At 40.7% G+C, this 22,969-nt stretch overlaps 1 protein-coding gene across 1 annotated transcript in view; it reads left to right on the top strand.

Moving 5' to 3' along the window:
* IQCA1 (IQ motif containing with AAA domain 1) overlaps positions 1-22,969 on the top strand; it is a 244,356-nt gene that overhangs the window by 149,620 nt on the left and 71,767 nt on the right. Inside the window, exons 10-11 of the mRNA XM_029068684.2 lie at positions 14,791-14,897; positions 15,143-15,235. Coding sequence (XP_028924517.1) covers positions 14,791-14,897; positions 15,143-15,235 — 200 coding nt within the window. The remainder of the gene's footprint in view (positions 1-14,790; positions 14,898-15,142; positions 15,236-22,969) is intronic.

The raw sequence follows: 22,969 nt of genomic DNA, 5'->3' as shown, positions 1-22,969 counted from the left end.
TGTTATATTGTAATCTCCTGAGTGCTTAGTACAGTGCTCCACACACAGCAAGGGTTCAATAAATATGATTGATTGGTTGGTTCACTGGTATTCTGCTTGATCGAGGGAACAGGAAGGTGTTTGGTGCATGGCAGCATCTACGTATAGGGCATGGAGGTGGGAAAATTCTCCCTCTGCTGTGACACATAAGTCAGCCTCCAGATTTATATGGTTCTGGTCGCCACTTAAGTAAGGAAGGAACCACCTTCACGGAACCTCTTTTGAGGAGAAAAATTGATGATTTCTTTCCGTAAAAAAATTTCCATTCCCTTCTATTTTTTGTAAAATAAGCTATATTGCAATGAGAGGCTCCATTAATGACTGACAAAAATGACTCACAGGATGCAAGCAGGTCCTACAATAGCCCAGAAAAGAGAAGGCTAAGGGATGAGTCAATTAAGGGCCTTCAAGTGTATGAAGGGTTTATATGAAAGAGATGGTGAGCTGCTGTTGCCCATATTCCATGAGGACCAAAGAAATAGATTTGCATTAAGGCAGAAGAGATTTGAGTGGGTCATAAAGAATAACGGACTTCCAGGGTGATTGTGGAGGGTCCATCCTGGGATATGAGAAACGGCATGGACTAGTGGCAAGAGCATGGGGTTGGGTGTCAGCAGATGTGGGTTCTAATCCTGGCTCCACCACTTTACTGCTGTGTGGCAGTGGATAAATCACTTAACTTCTCTGTGCCTCAGTTACCTCATCTGTAAAATGGGTGACTGTAAGCCTCATGTGGGACAGGGACTGTGTCCAACCTGACTTCCTTGTATCTACTCCACCACTTAGAACAGTGTGTGGCACATAGAAAGTGCTTAACAAATACCATAATTATCATTATTATTATGTCACTAAGGAAACAATATGGGAAGCAGTATAGTCTTCTGGATAGAGCCCTGTCCTGGGAGCCAGATGAACTACATTCTAATCCTAGCTCTGCCACCTGCCTGCTGTATGACCTTGGGCAAGTCACTTCTCTGTGCCTCACTTTCCTCTACTGCAAAATGGGAATTCAATACTCATTCTTCCTCCTACTTAGACTGTGAGCTCTATATGGGACAGGGTCTTTGTACAACAGATACCATAATTATTATTATTATTGCAACCTGATTAAGATATATTTACCCCAGGACTTAGAACAGTGATTGACACATAGTAAGCTCTTAACACATCCTGTTAATCAACAAAAAAACATGTCTGTCCTGGATAGTTTTAGCACGCATCTGAGGGCAGAGATGGTCAAAGTGATCTCTTGGGTCCTTTACAGCTCTAACTCAGCAAAACAGAATGACCTAGTGGATAGAGCATGAGCAGAGAGTCAGAAGGACCTGGAATCTAATCCTGGTTTTACCATTTCTATGCTGTGTGACCTTAGGCAAGTCGTTTAACTTCTCTGTGCCTCAATTACCTCATCTGTAAAATGGGGATTAAGACTGTGAGCCCCATGTGGGGCAGGGACTATGTCCAACCTGATCAACTTGTATCTACCCCAGTACTTAGTACAGTGCCTGGCACATAGTAACTGCTTAACAAATCCCAGAAAAAAAATACTCCACAATTCTAACTTGTTCATCTAGGATACAAAATATGACTTTATCTAAAAAGCAAAGAATTTTTTGCATGGAAAAATATGTTGATAGTGCACATGTGTAAATGTTTAAATGAGAAGCAGCATGATCTAGGAGTCAGAAGACAGGGGTTCTAATCCCGCCTCTGCCTCATACCTGCTGTGTGACCAACGAGGGGTTCCTCAAGAGTCAGTTCTTGGCCCTCTTCTGTTCTCCATCTACACTCACTCCCTTGATGAACTTATTCACTCCCACGGTTTCAACTGTCATCTCTATGCCGATGACACCCAGATCTTCATCTCCTCCCCTGTTCGCTCCCCCTCCCTTCAGGCTGGTATCTCCTCCTGCCTCCAGGACGTCTCCACCTGGATGTCTGCCCGCTACCTAAAACTCAATATGTCCAAAACCGAGCTCCTTATCTTCCCTCCCAAACCCTGTCCTCTTCCTGACTTCCCTATCACTGTGGACGGTAAGACCATCCTTCCCGTCTCACAGGCCCGCAAACTTGGTGTCATCCTTGACGCCGCTCTCTCATTCACCCCACATATCCAATCCATCACCAATGCCTGCCCGTCTCACCTTCACAATATCGCAAAGATCCGCCCTTTCCTCTCCATCCAAACGGCTATCCTACTGGTACAAGCTCTCATAATATCCCGGCTGGATTATTGTGTCAGCCTTCTCTCTGATCTCCCTTCCTTCTGTCTCTCCTCACTCCAGTCTATTCTTCATTCCGCTGCCCGGATCATCTTTCTGCAGAAACTCTCTGGGCATGTAACTCCCCTCCTTAAAGACCTCCAGTGGTTGCCCATCAACCTCCACACGAAACAAAAACTTCTCACTCTGGGCTTCAAGGCTCTCCATCACCTTGCCCCCTCCTTCCTCACCTCCCTTCTCTCTTTCTACTGCCCGCTCCTCTGCCGCTCACCTTCTCACCATCTCCCGTTCACACCTATCCCGCCATCGACCTCTGGCCCACATCCTACCGCTGTCCTGGAATGCCCTCCCTCCTCATCTCTGCCAAACTAACTCTCTTCCCCACTTCAAAGCCCTACTGAGAGCTCACCTCCTCCAAGAGGTCTTCCCAGACTGAGCTTCCCCTTTTCCCTCTGCTCCCTCTCTGCTCCCCCTCCACCCTCTGCTTCCTCCCCTTCCCCCCTTCACCTCCCCTCAGCTAAGCCCCCTTTCCCTCTGCTCCTCCCCCTCTCCCTTCCCCTCCCCTCAGCACTGTGCTCATTTGTATATATTTTTATTACCCTATTCATTTTGTTAATGAGGTATACATCCCCTTGATTCTATTTGTTGTGATTGTGTTGTCTTGTTTTTGTCCGTCTGTCTCCCCCGATTAGACTGTAAACTCGTCACTGGGCAGGGATTGTCTCTATCTGTTGCCGAATTGCATATTCCAAGTGCTTAGTACAGTGCTCTGCACACAGTAAGCACTCAATAAATACTATTGAATGAACTAAGGTCATATCTCATCCAAGAGTTCTGCCCTGATTAAGTCCTCTTTTCCCCAGCTCCCTCTCCTTTTAAAAAAGTGGAATTACTTAAATACCTACTAGGTGCCACACACTGTACTAAGGGCTGAGGTAGGTATAATCTATTCAGATTGGAAATAGTCCGGGTCTCACATGGGGGTCATCATGTTAATCCCCATTTTACAGAGGACATAACTGAGGCATAGAGGAGATGTGACTTGCCCATTGTCACACAGCAGACAAGTGTCAGAACTGGGATTAGAACCCTAGTCCTTTTGACTCCCAGGCCCGTGCTCTGTCCACTAGGCCTATGCTTCTCTTCTATGCCTTTGGATCTCTGACATTTGGCCATTTGATAGTCACCCTATTCTGAGCCCCACAGCACTTTTATACATATCTATAAATTCTATATTATAAATTAATGATGAGTTTCCCCTTCTAATCTGTAAACTCACTGTGGGCAGAGAAGCAGAGTGGCCAAGTGGATAGTGCCTGGGCCTGAGTGTCAGAAGGACCTGGGTTCTAATTCTGGCTCCACTACTTGTCTGTTACGTGACCTTGGGTAAAGCCCTTCACTTCTCTGGGCCTCAGTTACCTCATCTGTAAAATGAGAATTGAGATTGTGAGCCCCATGCAGGACAGGAACTGTGTCCAACCCGATTTGCTTATAACTACCCCAAGGCTTAGTACAGTGCCTCACACATAGTAAATGCTAAACAAATACCACAGTTATCATCATTACCAACTGTGATATAGTGTACTCTCCTAGCCCATAGAACAGTGCTTTGTACATAGTAAGCAGTTCTGTAAGCAGTTTACAGGAGGGCAATTCTGGCTGACAGAGTAATGTGGACCTTCCTCAGATTTGCATTCCCTACCCTGGCTCTCCTTCCACCACAACTACCCCCTTTCATTCTTTCCACCACAACTATCTCCTTTCGAGTTAATTTACAATTATTTTAATGATGCATACTCTTGGTGACCTCAAACCGGATTTTTTTTTCATTTTCCTCCTTCATATATAGACTGTTAGCTCATTACGGACAGGGATCACATCTGCTCTTTTGCATTGTACTCTCCCAAGCGCTTGGTACAGTACTCTGCACATTGTAAGTGCTCAAGGAATACCACTGATGATGAAGAAGTTGAAGCCAAATATCCAATCATGTCAGGAAGGAGCAAGGTTAGTAACCAGGAGCATAGACTGAGAGATAGAGCTTAGGGAGAGCATGAAACATATAATGCCATTTGTAACCTCGAGAAGAGAGTGTTTAGCTCTGGCTGACGGCAGTGATCGGCCAGGGGGACCCATTGGGACACCTGAAACAATGATAAGGGGTCCTCACAGAGCATGGGCTTTGGAATCATGGCTCATGAGTTCGAATCCCCGCTCTGCCACTTGTCAGTTGTGTGACTGTGGGCAAGTCACTTCACTTCTCTGTGCCTCAGTTCCCTCATCTGTAAAATGGGGATTAAGACTGTGAGCCCCACGTGGGACAACCTGATTCCCCTGTGTTTACCCCAGCGCTTAGAACAGTGCTCTGCACATAGTAAGCGCTTAACAAATACCAACATTATTATTGTTCCCTTCATTCAACCGGATTTATTGAGCACCTATCTTGTGTGCAAAGTTCCCTCCATTCCTCACTAAGGTAATACTTAGCCTCGGATCAAGAAAAGTTATACAATCTGCAGCTGAGGAGGTCTTGCTTTTGGAAGGCAGATAGTACCATTCAGGTTATATGCTTTGTAATTTCACAATACCTTTGTGCTCACATTTATTGCACTGGAGATGTATTTCCATTGTCTTTTCTTTTTGAAAAAGGGTTTTGGTCAATATTGCAAGTTCCCCTCCCCATCTCCCCAACTTGCTCCCTTTGCTCTACTCTCCCTCTCCACCCCACAGCACTTGTGTGTATATATGTACATATCTCTAATTCTATTCACTTATATTAATACCTCTTTAGTTGTTTTGAGGTGATATATCTATAATTCTATTTATTCATATTGATGCTGGTTTACTTGTTTTGATGTCTGTCCCCTTCTAGGCTGTAAGCCCGTTGTGGGCAGGGATTGTGTCTCTTTATGGCTGAATTGTACTTTTCAAGCACTTAGTACAGTGCTGTGCACACAGTAAGCACTCAGTAAATATGATTGACTATATAACCTTGGCACTGCACATGCTTGTTCAGTGTTAGTCTGTAAATGAATGAGTGACTGTTCAAGGACTCTGACTTTCAACAGTTTGTCCTGATAGTGATTCCTAAAATATTAAAGTGCTAACTTAGTATTTAGGAATCACTTATCACTTGAGGTTCCCCTCCAGTGCTACTTTCTCAGAGGATCCACACAATCTTTAACTCTGATTAATCTTTCTTATATAAATCAATCAATCACTGGCATTTATTGAGAGCTTGCTGGGTGCAAAGCACTGAACTAAGCCTATGGGAGAATAATACTAAGTGTGATATTTGTTCAACACTTACCATGTGCCAGGCACTATACTAAACACTGGGGTAGAAACAAGATAATCAGGTCCCACATGGGGCTCACGGTATGTATAAGAGAAAGAGCAGGTATTGAACCCCCATTTTGCACATGAGGGAGCTGAGGCACAGAGAAGTTAAGTGATTTACCCAAGGTCACTCAATAGACAAGTGGCAAAGCCAGGATTAAATTGTAGGTCCTCTGACCTTTAGGCCCATTCTCTTTCCACTAGGCCACACTGCTTCACAATACTAAAGAGATGGTAGACAGTTTCCCTGACATCAGTGAGTTTACAATCTATATCAGCCATGGCCATTTTCCAAATGTGATTGATATGCATTAAATGATCCTCTCACCTATGCTTGGAGTCATGAGGATCTTGAATCACAGGGCTTTAGTGCTGCTAAAATATGTCATCAGCTAGTTCAGACACCATTCTAGAAAACTCTTGCATACCACAAACAAACAGAATGTTTCTCTAGATGATAAAAGAGCTCCTCCTCTTCTCTGGTGGTCAATCAATGCTATTTATGGAATGCTTACTTTATGCAGAGCACTGTACTAAACTCTTGGAAAAGTACAATACAACAGAGGTAGTTGACACAATCCCTGCCTACAAGGAATTTACAGTCTTCAAGGGGAGACAAATAGTAAATATATTATGGATTGGGGAAAGGAATAAGAAAATGATTCATTCATTCATTCAATCATATTTACTGAACACTTACTGTATGCAGAGCACTGTACTCAGCTCACATATTCCTTGCTCCTACTTTTGATAAGAAAGAAAGGGCAAAAAGGGATAAAATCCAAGGAAAACAAATTGAATACAGGGAAGGAAGACAAGAAGGAAAAGGAAAATAATTTTGGCAGCCCTCAAAGTGGGATGATTTGGGATTTTGTTTTGTTTTAAGTCTCCTGTGGCTTTGAATTATCCTTCCCAGTGTTTTTAGAAGGGTTTTGAAGAATGTGTTTTTCATTTCTCATTCTGTTTTTCTCCTTTTAGGAGAGTCTTCAGTTGGAATTTGAATTTTAACTGTCAACAGGTTGTTGGCTTTGACTGTGAGTTGTTACCACAGAGAAAGTCAGTCAGTGATTTCCCTAAATTGTTTCTGGCTGGAACACATGTTGACCAGGAGCTTCTGCTTCCAGACACTGGGTGGTGTCCCTCAGTTCTGAGTGTCAAAAAGGGGGCCCATGTGCTGCCACTGGCAGGAAGTTACTGAGAATTAGAAAATCTGAGGATCTTTGTTGCCTGGCAGATTAAAGGGGCTTGGCATGTTCTCCCTATTAGGGAGTTCCCGGGATTTGGTAAAGCTGAAGGTTTTAGTTGCCTGGCAAAGAAAAGGAAAGAATTTAGCTTAAAAGTTGGCAAGAGAAAATTATTGGAATTGTATTTCAGAAATGTTGCGTCAAACACTAAGAACAGAGAGCATTTCCATGCTTAGGTAGGCCAAAGGCACAAAGAGGAGTAGAGTATCAAAATGCAAGAAAGCATCCCCATGCTTTTTGAGCAGAAGAGCCATATGTAATGAAACCTTTGAGAAGTTGGTATGCAAAGAGAGAATTATTCATTCATTCATTCAATACTATTTATTGAGTGCTTCCTATGTGCACAGCACTGTACTAAGCGCTTGGAATGTACAATTTGGCAACAGATAGGACAATAATGTTGGTATTTGTTCAGTGCTTACTATGTACAGAGCACTGTTCTAAGCACTGGGGTAGATACAGAGTAATCAGGTTGTCCCACGTGAGGCTCACAGTTAATCCCCATTTTTCAGATGAGGTAATTGAGGCACAGAGAAGTTAAGTGACTTGCCCACAGTCACACAGCTGACAAGTGGCAGAGCCGGGAGTCGAACCCATGACCTCTGACTCCGAAGCCCAGGCTCTTCCCACTGAGCCACGCTGCTTGTCTAGCCACGCTGCTTGTCTAGCCACGCTGCTTCTCTCCCTGCCCAATGATGGGCTCACATACAATATAAACATGAGAAGGGAAGGAAAAATAAAAGAAGGTGTGAAAGGCATGATGGAAAGGAGTGACCATCCTGATTAGTTTGTATATACCCCAGCACTTGGAACAGTGCTTGACACAGAGTAAACATTTAACAGATACCATATAATGACACCATAACAGACCTCTCCAGTTGGAGATGGGAGTTTTAAGTGTAGCCAGATAACATTTTTTCCAGCCACCCTGGAAAACTACCATCTATGCCCCAGAGGGGATGGTGAGATTAGCCAATTTAGTGCTAGGGGCAGCAGCAGTAGTTCCTCTTCTGTAGCTCCAAGAATCACTATTCCTGCCCCCTCCATCACAGCCACTGCCAAGGGGACCTCTTCCCCAACCCGGGTGGAAGGCAGGACCCTTTCTCAGTCCCCCCTTGAACCTTTCAGAAGTTTGTTGAGGTAGCAGTATTCCTCTGGGCGACCAGAAAGAGAAGCAGATCGTCATCTTGGAAGACACCAAAGACATAGGGAAGCATGAGGAATTCCCAGAGGCTGGACATTTTTAAGGAATTTTTTTTTATCAGTAATCACATTCAAACAGGAGATGAGTCTCTCTTAGGTGTGTTACCTAGAAAATCCCTACTGTGGCATGTGTCAGGTAGTTGGGTTGCAACCACAAAAAGCATGACATCCCCATCCAAATCAGGATATCTGGTTACCTTGCTGTCAAACTCTGCTGTAAGCAGGGGCATGGAGGGAGGGGAATTATAAAATCTAATTTTAATATCATTTGAATCTTGAATAAGTATAAAACAAAGCTGTTAACCCCAACTCATCCTTGAGTCAGTCAATCATATTTATTGAGCACTTACCGTGTGCAGAGCACTGTACTAAGCATTTGGGAGAGTACAACATAATAATAAACAGACACATTCCCTGCCCACAATAAGCTTAGAGTCTAAAGGCAGGGAGACAGACTCTAATATAAATTAATATAAATTAATATAAATTACTATGGAGCTATGAGCGGGGACGAATAAAAGGAGCAAGTCAGGGTAATGCAAAAGGGAGTGAGAGAAAAGGAAAGGAGGGCCTAGTCAGGGAAGGCCTCTTGGAGAAGATGTGCCTTCAATAAGGCTGTGAAGTGGGGGACAGTAATTGTCTATCAGATTCAAGGAAGAAGGAGGTTTCAAGATATTGAGTCTCACTCAAGACTAACTCACTGAGACCCCACTGTGGACAGTTTAGGAGCCCTAGCTCTCAGGAGGTGAGATTCACTGCTGTACTCTGTTTTTGAGAGGAATGAGCTCTAATAATTAACCAGTATCTCCACATTCTAGAAATATATAACTAGAACATAGACCTCAGAGTGACCTTTAGGTTATCCTTAGTTCACCTGCTTTGCATTCAGGCACACCTGAACAAACTACCCTTTTAAAGATAGTAAATCTCACTTTTCATTGGGCTTCTGAAGGAGGCCAATTTATATTAAGAGACATTGTGGGTTTGTGTCATTTAGAATTCCCTTTTATGAGTTGCCCAAGTAATTGGATTACTGCCATTGTTTTGGAAAGAAACCAAGCTCTAGAATCTTCCTTCTCTTTTATGTGGATGACCTCAATCTGTAATTCTTCCCCTTTAGACTGTAAGATCATTGGGGGTAGGAAAAGTGCCTACCAACTCTGTTGTATTGTACTCTCCCAAGCACTTAGTCCAGTGCTTTGCACTTGGTAAGTACTCAATAAATATCACTGATTAAATTTGTGCCAAGAGCTTCAGTGGGGTAATTCAGCAAGCCAAGCAATTTGGAATTCAATCTAGATAAAAAGGGGTATTTTTGCCCACCAAACTCCCCATTGTTTTGAGGCACTATCAGATATGCCACTCTGTATGGAGCTATAAGTAGAAGATAATAATAATAACTGTGGTATTTGTTAAGCACTTACTATATTGTCAGACGTCAGACTAAGCCCTGGGGTGAATACAAGCAAATCAGGTTGGACACAGTCCCTGTTCCCATGTCTCAATCCCTATTTTACAGATGAATTAACTGAGGCACAGAGAAGCAAAGTGACTTGTCTATGGTCACATAGCAAACAAGTGGCAGAGCTGGGATTAGAACCCATGGCCATATGACTCCCAAGTCCATGCTCTATCCACTAAGCCATGGAGCCAGCGAAATACTTCAAGGGTTTATTCAAGTAACTACTCCTAGCTGGAGAATCAGAAGTTACTTGATCATTTTGCCTGCTCTTTTAGCCACTCTGCTTTCTTTTTCAGTTCTATGTTTTATTGTGTAGGTATCAAAAGGAATTTGTAGTAGTGTGTGTAGTCACCTGAAGCATGGATTGCTTAAATGAAAGTTTGGTCCCTGAAAAGAGCTTTTAAAATAAGTCAACGTATCTGTCTGTATTTCTTCTATAAGGCAACACTTGGCTGAAATCAGACAGAGCTCAGTTAAAGCTAATACTCAGATAGTGTTTAGTTTATAGACTCACTAGAATGCATAGGAACAAAGTAAATTATATTGTCTTAAGAGTTTCAACTAGTATATATTGAGCCAGTTGGGTGCAGATCACAGTAATAGGTACTTGGGAAATTTTAACCAATCAATCACGATCAATTGGTCCGAAATAGAAGATATCATGCCATCTCTCAAGGACCTTACATTCTAATGAAGACAAAAGCAAAGTACTTAAAAATAGTGGAAGCAGAAGGAAAACCAAGAATATGGAAATATATAGCATAACCAGTGGTATTTTTGAGCACTTACAACATACAGAGCACTGTACTAAGCACATGGGAGTGTACAATACAACAGATTTGTTAGATGTTCCCCGCCCATAACAAGCTTACAGTCTAGAGTACGAGTAATTAAATTTAAAAAAAAATGGTTTCAAAAGTGCTAAGGATGACGCTCTTCATCCCAAAGGAATCTCTCTTTCCAAGATTACCAAAAGCCTCCATCTTGCCAAATCTAAGACTCTATTTTATTCTAATCTTCCTTGACCTCTCGGCTGCCTTTGACACTAGACCAGTCCCATCCCCTAAAATTTTTATCTTCCTTGGGATGTATTGATACAGTTCTGGCTGATCTTTCTCTGTCTTTTGTCATTTCTTCCTCCTCTGCCTCTCATTCCCTAACTGTGGGTGTCCCTTGGGGTTCTGTTCTGGTTCCTCTTCTCTTCTCAGCCTACACTAACTTCCTTGGGGAGCTCATCCATCTATATGATCACTGTCAAATCTAGCTCACCAGTGAGTCAATCATATTTATTGAGTGTTTACTGTGTGCAGAGCCCTGTATTAAGCGCATAGAAGAGTGCACTATAACAATAAACAGACATATTCCCTTTCCACAACAAGCTTACAGTTTAGAGCGGGAGACAGACATTAATATAAATAAATAAATTATAGATATGTACATAAGCCCTGACTCCTTCTCCTTCTCTACAATCCCACATTTCTTTCTGCCTCCTGGACATCTCTACCTGGATGTCCTATCAGCATCTCAGGATCAATATGCTCAAAAGTAAACTTCTTATCTTCCCTCACAAATCTTCACCTAATTTTCCCAAAACAGTTGACAACACCACCCTCTTCCCTGTCTCTCAAGTCCATAACCTTAGCACTATCCTTGATTCCTTCTCTTTCAACCCCAAATACATTTTGCCACCAAATCCCATAGGTCCTTCCTCCACAACATTTCCAAATCTTCCCCTTCTTCATCCAAATGGCCATCATGCTAATAATTATGGACTTAATAATGATTATAACTATGGTGCTTGTTAAGTGCTTGCAGTGTACCAAAAACTGTTCTAAGCACTCGGATAGATGCAAGTTAACCAGGTTGAACACAGTCCTTGTGGCATATGGGGCTCACACTCTTAATCACCACTTTACAGATGAGGTAATTGAGGCCCAAAGAAGTTGTGACAGAGACATTTAAGTGATTTGCCCAGGTCACACAGCAGACATGTGGCAGACCTAGGATTAGAACCCAGGTCCTTCTGATTCCCAAGCCTTGGCTCTATCCACTAAGCAATGCTGCTAGTATGTGCACTTGTCATAGCCCATCTTAACTACTTCAACAGCCCTTTCACTGACCTCCCTGCTTCCAGTCTGCCCCCATCCAGTGTCAGTCCATACTTCACTCTGTTGCCTGGATCATTTTTCAAAAACATTATCTGCACACATTTCCCCACCCCTCAGAAATCTCCAATAGTTCCTCTCTAATTGGAAATCCTGACCTGATTTTCAGGCATACAATCTCTCAGTAAACACCATTGTTTGATTAATTGCAATCAGCTCACTCTCTTTTACTTATACCCTCTCTTCTCCCACTACCGGAAACAGTGTGGCTTAGTGGAAAGAGCATGGGCTTGGGAGTCAGAGGTCATGAGTTCTAATCCCAGCTCTGCCACTCATCAGCTATAGACTTCAAGCAAGTCACTTAACTTCTCTGTGCCTCAGTTACCTCATCTGTAAAATGGGGATTAAGACTGTGAGCCCCACATGGGACAACCTGATCACCTTGTATATACCCCAGCACTTAGAACAGTGCTTGGCATATAGTAAGCACTTAACAAATACCATTATTATTGTTATTATTACAATACATTTCAAATGCTTCAGTCCTCTCAAGCTAACATACTTACTGTGCTCCACTTTCACATCTTTTCTATAGCCAGCCTCTTCCTCACACGCTCCCTCCTGACAACTCATTCTACCTTCCCATCCAATAGACCACTGCTCTCCCTCATTTTCAAAGTCATTCTGAAATCATATCTCTTCCAGAATGCCTTCCCTGATTAATTTATATTTCTCCTACTGCCGCTTCAGGAGACTGCTGGTGGAGAGCCCTGAAACCAATGGTCTGGGGAGGGAAGTGGGAAGCCAAGGGATGATTTTGCAGAGTAGAGCGATGTCTGCCAAATGACTTTTGATTGATAATTCAGGCAGGAGTATGTAGCCTGGACTGAAGTTGAGAGAGGTTGGAGGCAGAGAGACCAATGAGGAGATGATGGAGTCAGAAGATAACATGAATATAAACCAGGATGGTAGCTGTTTGAGTTAAAGAGGAACAGGTAGAGTCAAAAGTCATGTAGAGGAAAATCTAGTCAATTTTTATAAGTGAGTTTTAGAGTTAAGAGAACAGAGTTCAAGATGACAACAAGATAATGGGCTTCTATAACAGAGAGAATGGTGGTTCATTTAATCATTGTAAAAAAGGTAGAGGAGCTAGTTGAGGAAGAAAGATGAGGTGTACAATTTTATCCATGTTAAGTTTAAGGTACTGATGAGTCATCCAGGTAGAGGTGTCCTGGACACAAGAGAAAATGAAAAATTATAGAAAAATCAGTAATGCGAAAAAGATTTTGGAGTCATCCACATAGGGGTGGTAGCTGAAGCTAAGTCAATGAAGGAGGCTCCAGAGTGAGTGGATGGAGAGAAGAGTAGGTGATCCCAAATAGAGCCTTGGGGGATGCCCACAGTAAATGGGGCAAAAGGCAATAAAAAAGCAGGTGACTGAGAAGGAGCAGAGAGTAGGAGGAGACTAGGGAAGTACAATGTTGGCAAAACCAAGGGTTGCTGAGAGGGCAAGGAAAATTAGGATAGAGTAAGCCCACTGGACTTAGTTAAGAGGAGGTCTTAAAGGTCTTGCTGAGGCAAGAACTCAGTGGTGTGAAGGAGGGAGAAACAAGAGTGCAATAGGTGAGGTAATAGTATTAATTGAGCAGCTATAATGTGCAGAGGATAGTAGTATTAGGAAATGATCGCTACCCTCACGACGTATGCAATCGAGTAGGTGAGATAACTACAATAATTCAAAGAAGTAGCATGGTGTAGTGGATAGAGCACAGGCCTGAAAGTCAGGTCATGGGTTCTAATCCCAGCTCCACCACTTGCCTGCTCTGTGTGACCTTGGACAAGTCACTTCACTTCTCTCAGTTACCTTATCTGTAAAATGGGGATTGAGACTGTGAGTTCCATGTGGGACAGAATCTGTGTCCAATCCAGTTTGTTTCTATCTAACCCAGGGCTAAGTACAGTGCTTGGCACATAGTAAGGGTCTAACAAATACCATAATTATACATTATTATTATAATTTAGACAGGAGGCAGGGAATAGAAATATTTTATTCACCCCTCCATCAGTGCCATAGCACTTATGTACTTAACCATAATTCATTAATTTATATTAATGCCTCCATCCCCCTCTAGATTTTAAGTGCTTTGTGGGCAAGGAATATATTTACCAATTCTGTTATACTGTACTCTCCTAAGCACTTAGTACAATGCTCTGCACACAAGCACTCAATAAATACCATTGATTGATCAATATACTTGAGTTAGTACTTAAGATCAATCAATGGTATTTATTGAGTGCTTTACTATGTGTAGAGCTCTACTAAATGCTTGGGAGAGTACAACAGAGTTAGCAGACGTTCCCTGCCCACAAAAGGCTTACAGTCTAGAGCTATGTAAGATACATATATGAGTGTTATGAAAGGTAACAAGTAAGCCAGCATTTAAGTTGTGCAGAGGTGTGAAGTTTCAAATAGAAATTGGTGGAGGGGAAGAGAAAATACTGGCCATATACAAATTATTCATAGTGTTTGAAAAGGAACAAGAGCAGGAAGTGGGAGAACAATAGCTAAAAGAGATAATGATGTCCAGAAACCAGTGTTTTTCATGCATGTATACACCACCCACCCACACATAACTATAAATATAGTTATATTATACATGTATATAACTATAAATATAACTATATATATATCTGTGGATCTATAGCTACTGATACAGTTGTCCATAGTCAAAGAACATAACACTGACAGTGAAATTCACCTATTTGGGGGAGGGGAGAGAGGGAGAGAGTGAGAGCACGAGAGAGAGCACGAGAGAGATTATAAGTATATATACACACACACATATAGGCCATTATGGGAGTCTCCATCCTAATCACACCATGGCCTCACAAAAACTGTCCCATTAGCTAGCATGACAGCAAAGAAGTATGTCTTGCTCCTGTTGGCCAGTGGTTCCACTCAAGAGGCTATAAATAATCTAGCATATATATTCAGCACTTACTGTGTGCAGATCACTGTACTTGATAAAACACTTGATAAAGACTATGTAACAAAGAGCTACTTGGACTTCACTTAGGCATCAGAAGTGTTGTTTTCTGTAATCTGGAACCACCCATGTTTCTTCCCAGGGAAAAAGTTAATATTTTCTTCTTTTTTCTTATTTTCTGGTTAAAAGGTGTCTGGAAGAACAGAGATGAGACATGGAATTTCCCCCAAGAATATGATGCACAACTGATTAGAGAAGAAAAGCGGAAAGAAATTGAAGAGGAGATCAGGTTGCAGGTTTGCTCATACTAAAAACAAGTTGGTTTTATCAGTGATACTTACCCATTAGATTTGGCCCTAGTCCTGATATTACTGGCCCTGACATCTCAATTACTTTTTTTAAAAAGCCAGGCTACCTTCCAAGGTTACCTGAATTTCATTTCTCTCTTGATAATGGTTGAACTGACCAAATAACTAAGAAATTACCCAAAATGACTTTCACATCAAAAATGGTTTTATTTTATCTATTTGTCATCATATAGGTTGATGAGCTTATGAGACAGGAACTGAAAAGTCTGAAATTAGCAGTGGACAGAGAAAAAGTGAAACATCATATAGGACAAAGTAGAAGAAAGGTGAGTCACTAATTGGAAAAGACATGCATTAGAAGCTGTTTGCAATCTAGTAGCAGGTGGCTGATAAATCTTAAAACCAAAGACATTTTCTTTCACAATCTCAAAACATCTTTTGAAACATTTCTGTGCTGTTTTACCATACCAGTACTTCATGGACCAATCCTTAAATGAATGCCATTTATTCTAATCCCCCATTTTACATTCCATAACTTCTTTGATGTTAATTGAAGTTATGCATACAGGGAAAGATTTGCACCCAGGATTTAGAGCTTCTCAAGTCATTCCAAAAAAAAAATTCAAGTGCATCTTACTTTTAGTCTTCATCACAAGAAGCAGTGTGGTGTAGTGTAAACAGCATGGGCCTGGGAGTTGGAGGATCTGGGTTCTAATACCAGCTTCACTGCTTGTCTTCTATGTGACCTTGGAAAAGTCACTTAACTACTGCGCCTCAATTTCCTCATCTGTAAGATGTGGATTAAGACAGTGAGCCCTATGTGAGACAAGGACTGTGTCCAAACCGATTATGTCATACCTACCCCAGCACTTAGTACAGTTCCTAGCACATAGAAAGCTATTAACAAACAAACTTTATTTTTCATATTTTTTCTGAAAGTTATGAAACAAATCTGTAATCATATATCTACAAAAAGCACTTGCAAAACACTTCGGACTAGAAAGGGTTAAATGGGCTATTCTGCTAATTAAATAAGATCCCCTGTATTTTGGTAGTAATCCTGCAAGTCTGTAGTGGATATTGGGAGAAATTGTCAGTGTTTGCTTCTCCTCTGATGTTACTTATTTGCTAGGAGACATAAAAAAGTGTATGCTATTTAAAGAACTATTTATTTCATACAAATATGGAACATTTAATAATAATGCATTTTACATAAACCATACTATCCATCATTGTACTTAGGGATGGGGTTAGTCTCTGGAGAGAGGATATGTTCCAGTTTTTGTAAGAAAATCTCCATATAAATTACAATAAAAATGGGTAGGCATCCATAAACATTCTTTCAAGTAATATTTGCATTTTTGAAAATTTTGAAAATTTAAAATGTAAATACCTTCACAATTTATACATTCACATTCACATTCATTCAAAACATGTACATAAAAGAAGGAAATGGCAGCTATCTTGTTTAGGATGATCAAAAATAAATATAGTCCTGAAATTAGAAAATTTAGGTGTATATGTTATTTGAAACATTTTAGCTTGATCAACCTTCATAAATCCTGTGTTTTTGCATCATTTAGTTAGCATCATTCCTAAGCAGGTGCAAAGCATGTTGAGAATTTCACACTGATGTATTTGCCAGTTATTTTTTTTCCTAAAATCCCAAGTAATTAAAAGTCATAATAGTGCTTATAACTTTCAAAAATATTATCAATCCACCCATCATTTAATTTATGTGAACAGCCTCTAGGGTAACAATGTGAAAACACTGTTTACTGAAATTTTACAAATTGCATGGTGCAACAGGTATATAAGAATTATTATAACCTAAGTTCATAATCCCCTTCAACAAATATATATATATATATTTATATGTACATATGCATATATCCTCCACCTTAGCCATTAAGTCCTAGAAAAGCTCAATTCACTGATAGAAAGTCTCAAAACTTTGAACATTGACTCAAAGTCTCAAAACTTGAACATTCCATCTTCCCTAACATCCCTTTTAGGTGCAGTGTCATTTGTATTGTTACAAATAAAGAATTACCTGCAAAAAAACCCATAACATTACCAGTGGGAAAAACTGCATTGAATGGAGATATAAAAATAATAAATCCCTTGGAATCTTCCCTATGGGAAATTGAGGGAAAGACAATACTTCAATTTAGCAAAGCGGGGAAGGCCGAGGGGGAATTTTGAAGTAATTGTGAGTCAGGGAACTCGGAACAGGTGGTGGCAGCTGTGAACTGCAGGCTCCACAAATGAGGTAAACAGCCTTCTTTCTTCTCTCTCTTTCCCTTTCCCTCCCTCACAGCCTTTGCTATTAGTTCAATACCAAGACCAATTTTTATTATTGGTTAAGAAGTGATGTGGAGAATGGCAAGCCAAACTTGAGAGGTTGAAAAAAGTTGAAGAACAATTGGCATACATTAAATCCTCTTGGTTCTAACTCTCTTTGGTCTGCAAAAATAAGAGCAAGATGCAGAACCTTTTCTTTTAAATTTTGCGATTTCAATTAAGGGAATTTTTAGAGAAAGCCAAACTCCTTCCACCCTGGCATGATTTCTTCTGCCCTGAGTACAGTCATAAGGGATGTGACAGCTGAGAGCCAATGGAAGCCAATAGCAGCAGATAGCTCAGGCTGGAGTACAGGAAAGAACTGTCAGCCCCACATCCTTTTAAATCTCTGACAAATTGTTTCTCTGGGAGGTGTGATCATCATTGTCACACTCCAGGTGGTGGCAAAGTTAAGAGGGAAATAGCAGGACATAATTTTCTCCGATTTGCATCCAAGACCCAAATGGCTCAGAAATCTTTACCAGGAAAACTTGGTCTGAATCCTCCAAGGGTAAGGGATTTTGAGGAGCAGAGGTTTCTCTATTTTGGTCTGCTCCTCTCCACTCTCCAAACTTTCTCTAAGCAGCTTCTTGCTGGCTCTGAGCAATGAATGTGTCTCTGAGAATGCGGTGCAGCCCTGCATAGTCAATGGGATTTATTAAGCGCTTACTCTGTGCAAAGCACTGTAGTAAGCTCTTGGGACTATACAGCAGAATTAGTAGACATGTTCTCTGCCCATAATGTCCTCACAGGTGTTGGATCATTGATATTTTCCCAGAATCATGATGGACAAGTCCAGCCCTGTATTTTTTATTATTTTTTTATTAAATGGTATTTATTAAACATTTACTATGTGCTAGACATCGTGGCACTGGGGCAGTTACAAAATAATCATCTCAACCCCTTACTGAAACCCCTCCTCTTGGACTTAGCAGGTATCTATCTTCTGAACTTCAGTGTCCAAATTCTAGAAATTTTCCACTGAGCTTGTGCACAGCTTGTTGAAAACGGGAACCCCATCTTTCACTGAAAGCTTCCATGCACTCGGAAGAGTGCTTGAGCACACAGAAGGAGCTTAATAAATACTACTTATTGATTGACATATGTGTGTATGCTTATCTCATGTTGGAAACGCAAGCACAGAAACATGGCCTAGTGGAAAGAGCATGAGACTAGGGAGGCAGAGAACTTGGGTTCTAATCCTGGCTCCACCACTTGTCTGTTGTGTGACAGTGGGCAAGTCACTTAACTTCTCTGTGCCTCAGTTACCTCATCTGTAAAATGGGGATTAAGATTATGAGCCCCATGTGGGACAGGGACTGTGTCCAACCTGATTTTTACTGTGCTCTGCACAAAGTAAGTGCTCAATAAATGCAACTGAATTAGCTTATATCCACCCCAGCCCTTAGTACAGTGCCTGGCACACAATAAGCACTTAATAAATACCCAAAAAATCCATTTTTGATCCCATTTTAGCTCTTTAGAAGCACCAAGAGTATTTTGGTCGCATAAAAGGATTGGCTCATGTTTTATTCAAGTGATTTTTCCAGTTGTATCTGAAGATCGGGTGTTAGTTTCTCTCATTCATTATGGAAAAGACTGATCTTCACCTGAACAAAATAGTCACTACAGAGGCAGGAAAATATCATGTATGGTCATGCACTCAAATGTAATCTCAAAAAATATGAATGGAAATTTCTGTATAAATGAAGAAAACAAGTTTCTATTCTGATATTCAACTTAATCAACAAGTATGTATTCATGTCCCGACTGGCACATATCACTATAGTAGCAGCTCTGCATATTTAAGGTTCTTAGAAATTTTTTTAAAGGACTCTTCCATCAGCTTTATAACTGTAACCCAAATCTACCCTGCAAGTTGGGACTCTATTCCTTGACTTGAACTGTAACTACCTTCCTCTTCTGAATGCAAGATGAGATTTGGACAAAATTGATGAAGCATAAGTTATAGTGTTTTGTTTGTAGAGTTAGAAAGAAAAACCTATGAAGTTTATTTGCCGGGGCCTTGGAAAAAAATATTTCACTCAATCAGGAAATACTCTTGATGTATATCTTTTTTCAATATTCCTTTTTATGAGGCAGCTCAGATTTAAATACAGTGAGGCACACAAATAGCTTTGAAATAAGACTCTTTGGAAAGACGTTCTGTAATAAGAAAACCATCTGTTCATAGTAAAATTTTATCAGAGGCTTTTTTTAAAAAAAAGTATTAACCCTGGAGAAGATTCTCTTCAACATTTCCTCGAGTTTCCCTTTTTTGCAAACTGGTAGTCACATTCAAGCAGTTGTTCACTAGGGACTTTTTAGTCACTTATAGTCATTAAATACTTAAATATTAGATTTAAAATCTAAGTCATGGTATATAATATAACATGTCCAGATTACAGATAGGTTGGTTTGCTCCTCAGGCAATTTGCTTAATCAATCCATTTTTTCATCTCATGACACCTTTACCTTTCAGAAAGCTAAGAAAAGGAGACATGATTTCTACCTACATTGTTTATATTTCAGAATATCTGGAAGTATGATTGTGAACACTGATTCAGCCCTACAAAGTCAACTTAAATTATACCATAGCATTTCACCAGTCACTTTAAATCAGCCTTAGAGTTCACTTCCCTAGCTTTGTCTATCCCTTAAGGTTTAATACTCAAAGTCCACTCTTTCTAAATCAATGGCATGCCTGTTATTGAGTGATATTTCAACTTAAGCTATTTTAAATGACTATTACCTTTTAAAAGGCAGACCTTCAGCAGGATTTAATTAAAACCATAAAAATATGGTGTATTCATACAGTCTTTATCTCTCTAGAGTTCATAGATATTATTTCATGCATCCTCACAACACATGTGAAACAGATAGCATTTTATAAATTAGGAAAACGACCTCCTAAGAAGCCAAAGCCCAGGGGAAGCTCAATCAATTAATGGTGTTTATTCAGAATTTACTGTGTGCAAAGCTCTATACTGATTGGGAGACTGTAGTAAAACAGAGTTAAGTAGTCACATTCCCTGCCTACAAGAAGCTTACAGCCTAAATGGGGAAACAGACATTAAAATAAACTATGGATGTGTACATAAGTGCTGTGTGGCTGAGGATGAGGTAAATAAAGGGTACAAATCCAAGTGATCTGGGCAGGAGAGTGAAGCATGGACTGCAGTGGTGAGAGACAGGAGACAGGGAGGTCAGTAAGGAGGCTGATATAGTAATCAAGGCAGGATAGGATAAGTGTTTGGATCAGCATAGTAACAGTTTGGATGGAGAGGGAAGGATGGATTTTAGTGCTGTTACGAAGGTAGAACAAGACAGGATTGGTGACAGATTGAATATGAGGATTAAGTGAGAGAGATGAGTTCAAGATAATGACAACGGTATGGGTTAGTGAGATAGGGAGGATATTGATGTTGCCTACAGTGAAGGAAAAGACAGGGGGAGGACAGGGTGTGGGTGGGAAGATAAGAAGTTCTGTTTTAGTCATGTTAAGTTTGAGGTGTTGGCAGATCATCCAAGAGGGGATGTCCTGAAGGCAGGAGGAAATATGGGACAGCAGGGAAGGAGAAAAATCAGTGCTGGAATGATAGATTTGTGAATCATCAGCATAGCTGAAGCTTTGAGTTCTCCAAAAGAGTGGATGTAAATGGAGAATAGAAGGGGACCCAGGACTGAGTTTTGAAGGACCCTCACCCTTAGAAGGTGGGAGGAAAGAGGAGGAGCTTACGAAAGAGACTTGGCAAGGGACATCAATGATCTGCCTCCAGGAGGCACTCAAATATTGTTTTCAATTATTATATTTTAGAAAATTCACTCATTCATTCAATCGCATTTATTGAGCATTTACTATGTTCAGAGCACTGTACTAAGTGCTTGGAAAGTACAATTCGGAAACAGATAGACAATCCCTACCCAACAATAAGCTCACATTCTAGTAGGGGGAAGGCAGACAACAAAACAAAACAAGTAGACAGGCAACAATAGCATCAAAATAAATAAATAGAACTACAGATATATACACATCTTTAGTAAAATAAGTAGAATAATAAATATGTACTTATATACACAAGTACTATGGGGCAGGGAGGGGGGTAGTTCAGAGGGAGGGAGTAGGGGCCATGGGGTTGGGGAGGAGGAGCAAAAACCAAAATAGTTTCCAAACTCTTGATGCAGTGCTCTGACCCCAAGAATGGACCTTCTCTGGGTACCTCCCGTCGTAATAGGAAACACTATAAAAACTGTTTCTACCACAGGTGTTCATTCAAGAACAAGTTTAAGTTTCTCAGAGTTTCATCTAGTGGAAATACTGCTTATTATATGTCACTCAGTAAAACTTCAGAATGCTTCCAGGATGTTACAGCTCCAAGACTAGAGAACTAAGTCTCCTGCAAAAAGGACACTCACTTCCATAGAGAACAAATTGGTCCAATTTACAGGTTTTGGATCAGAGAACACAGATGAACATGAGCTGTTGAAGGGGAAAACATGTTTTCTGTAACAGGAAACAATGCCTCACTAATTGGCCAGGGTTCTTTGAAGAGCCCTGGGAAACTACAATAGGGATGGTAGGGCAATCCTTGCGCACAAGGAGCCTACAGTCTTGGGGAGATAGCTGTAGTTGGGAAAAAAACAAGGGATAAAATATAATTTTATTTTTGTCCCACATGAAACACTGAATAATTATGGAATTGGAGAGAATATACTCCCATGCATAGGAAATTGGCAATTCTAGATGACAATGCCCCATGTTGATAGGAATAAACTGCAGGATGACCCTTTAAAGCTGAGTGGGCAGATAAATGGCAAATCATCATCAATGATTTTTACTGAATGAATAATAATAATAATAATGTTGGTATTTGTTAAGCGCTTACTATGTGCCGAGCACTGTTCTAAGCGCTGGGGTAGACACAGGGGAATCGGGTTGTCCCACGTGGGGCTCACAGTCTTGATCCCCATTTTACAGATGAAGGAACTGAGGCACAGAGAAGTTAAGTGACTTGCCCAAGGTCACACAGCAGACAAGTGGCCGAGCCGGGATTCGAACCCATGAACTCTGACTCCAAAGCCCGTGCTCTTTCCACTGAGCCACGCTGACCTCACAGAGCACTGTACTAAGCACTTGGGAAAGTACACTACATCAGAGTTGGCAGACATGTTCCCTGCCCACAATGAGCTTATACTCTAGAGAATGAGCCATAGGGTTGCTTTTAGTCCTAGTTTGTTGTTAAACACCTAAGCAGTCCCAGTCTCTGAAACTAACACAACAAACCTAGTAAGTACTTTATGTTCTCTGGTGATGTAAGTAACCATGAGATTTAATTTTGCAGTCATTTTAGAATAAATGGCTTTGTTTCTTTTTTAATTACCCAGATATATTTTTAGATGTATTTCATTTTATAGCTTTAAGATGGTATTAGTAAAGCCAGGATAGCACAGTATTGAATTCAAAATATCTGTTTCAAAAGTAATCAATATTCCCTATTAAATGTGGTTTCCAGTTAGTTCCTAGAATGACTCCAGGATGTGGACATGAAATTTAAAGTAGAGAGTTGGTTCCCAACATATTGTTTTCAGGAATGCTTTGGTTAATATTCAGGTATTATGAAACCTCTGAAAGTCAATACACTCAGTCTGTTATAATGGTGTCTTCACTGTTCATTTTGGCTAGAACACAATGGTAAACTAAGGGAATGTTCTTCCAA

Source organism: Ornithorhynchus anatinus, chromosome 7, assembly GCF_004115215.2.
Source record: "Ornithorhynchus anatinus isolate Pmale09 chromosome 7, mOrnAna1.pri.v4, whole genome shotgun sequence".
In the NCBI taxonomy this organism is placed as follows: Eukaryota; Metazoa; Chordata; class Mammalia; order Monotremata; family Ornithorhynchidae; genus Ornithorhynchus; species Ornithorhynchus anatinus.
The sequence above is the reverse complement of the archived record's forward strand: the minus strand, read 5'-3'. Positions and strand labels throughout refer to the sequence as shown.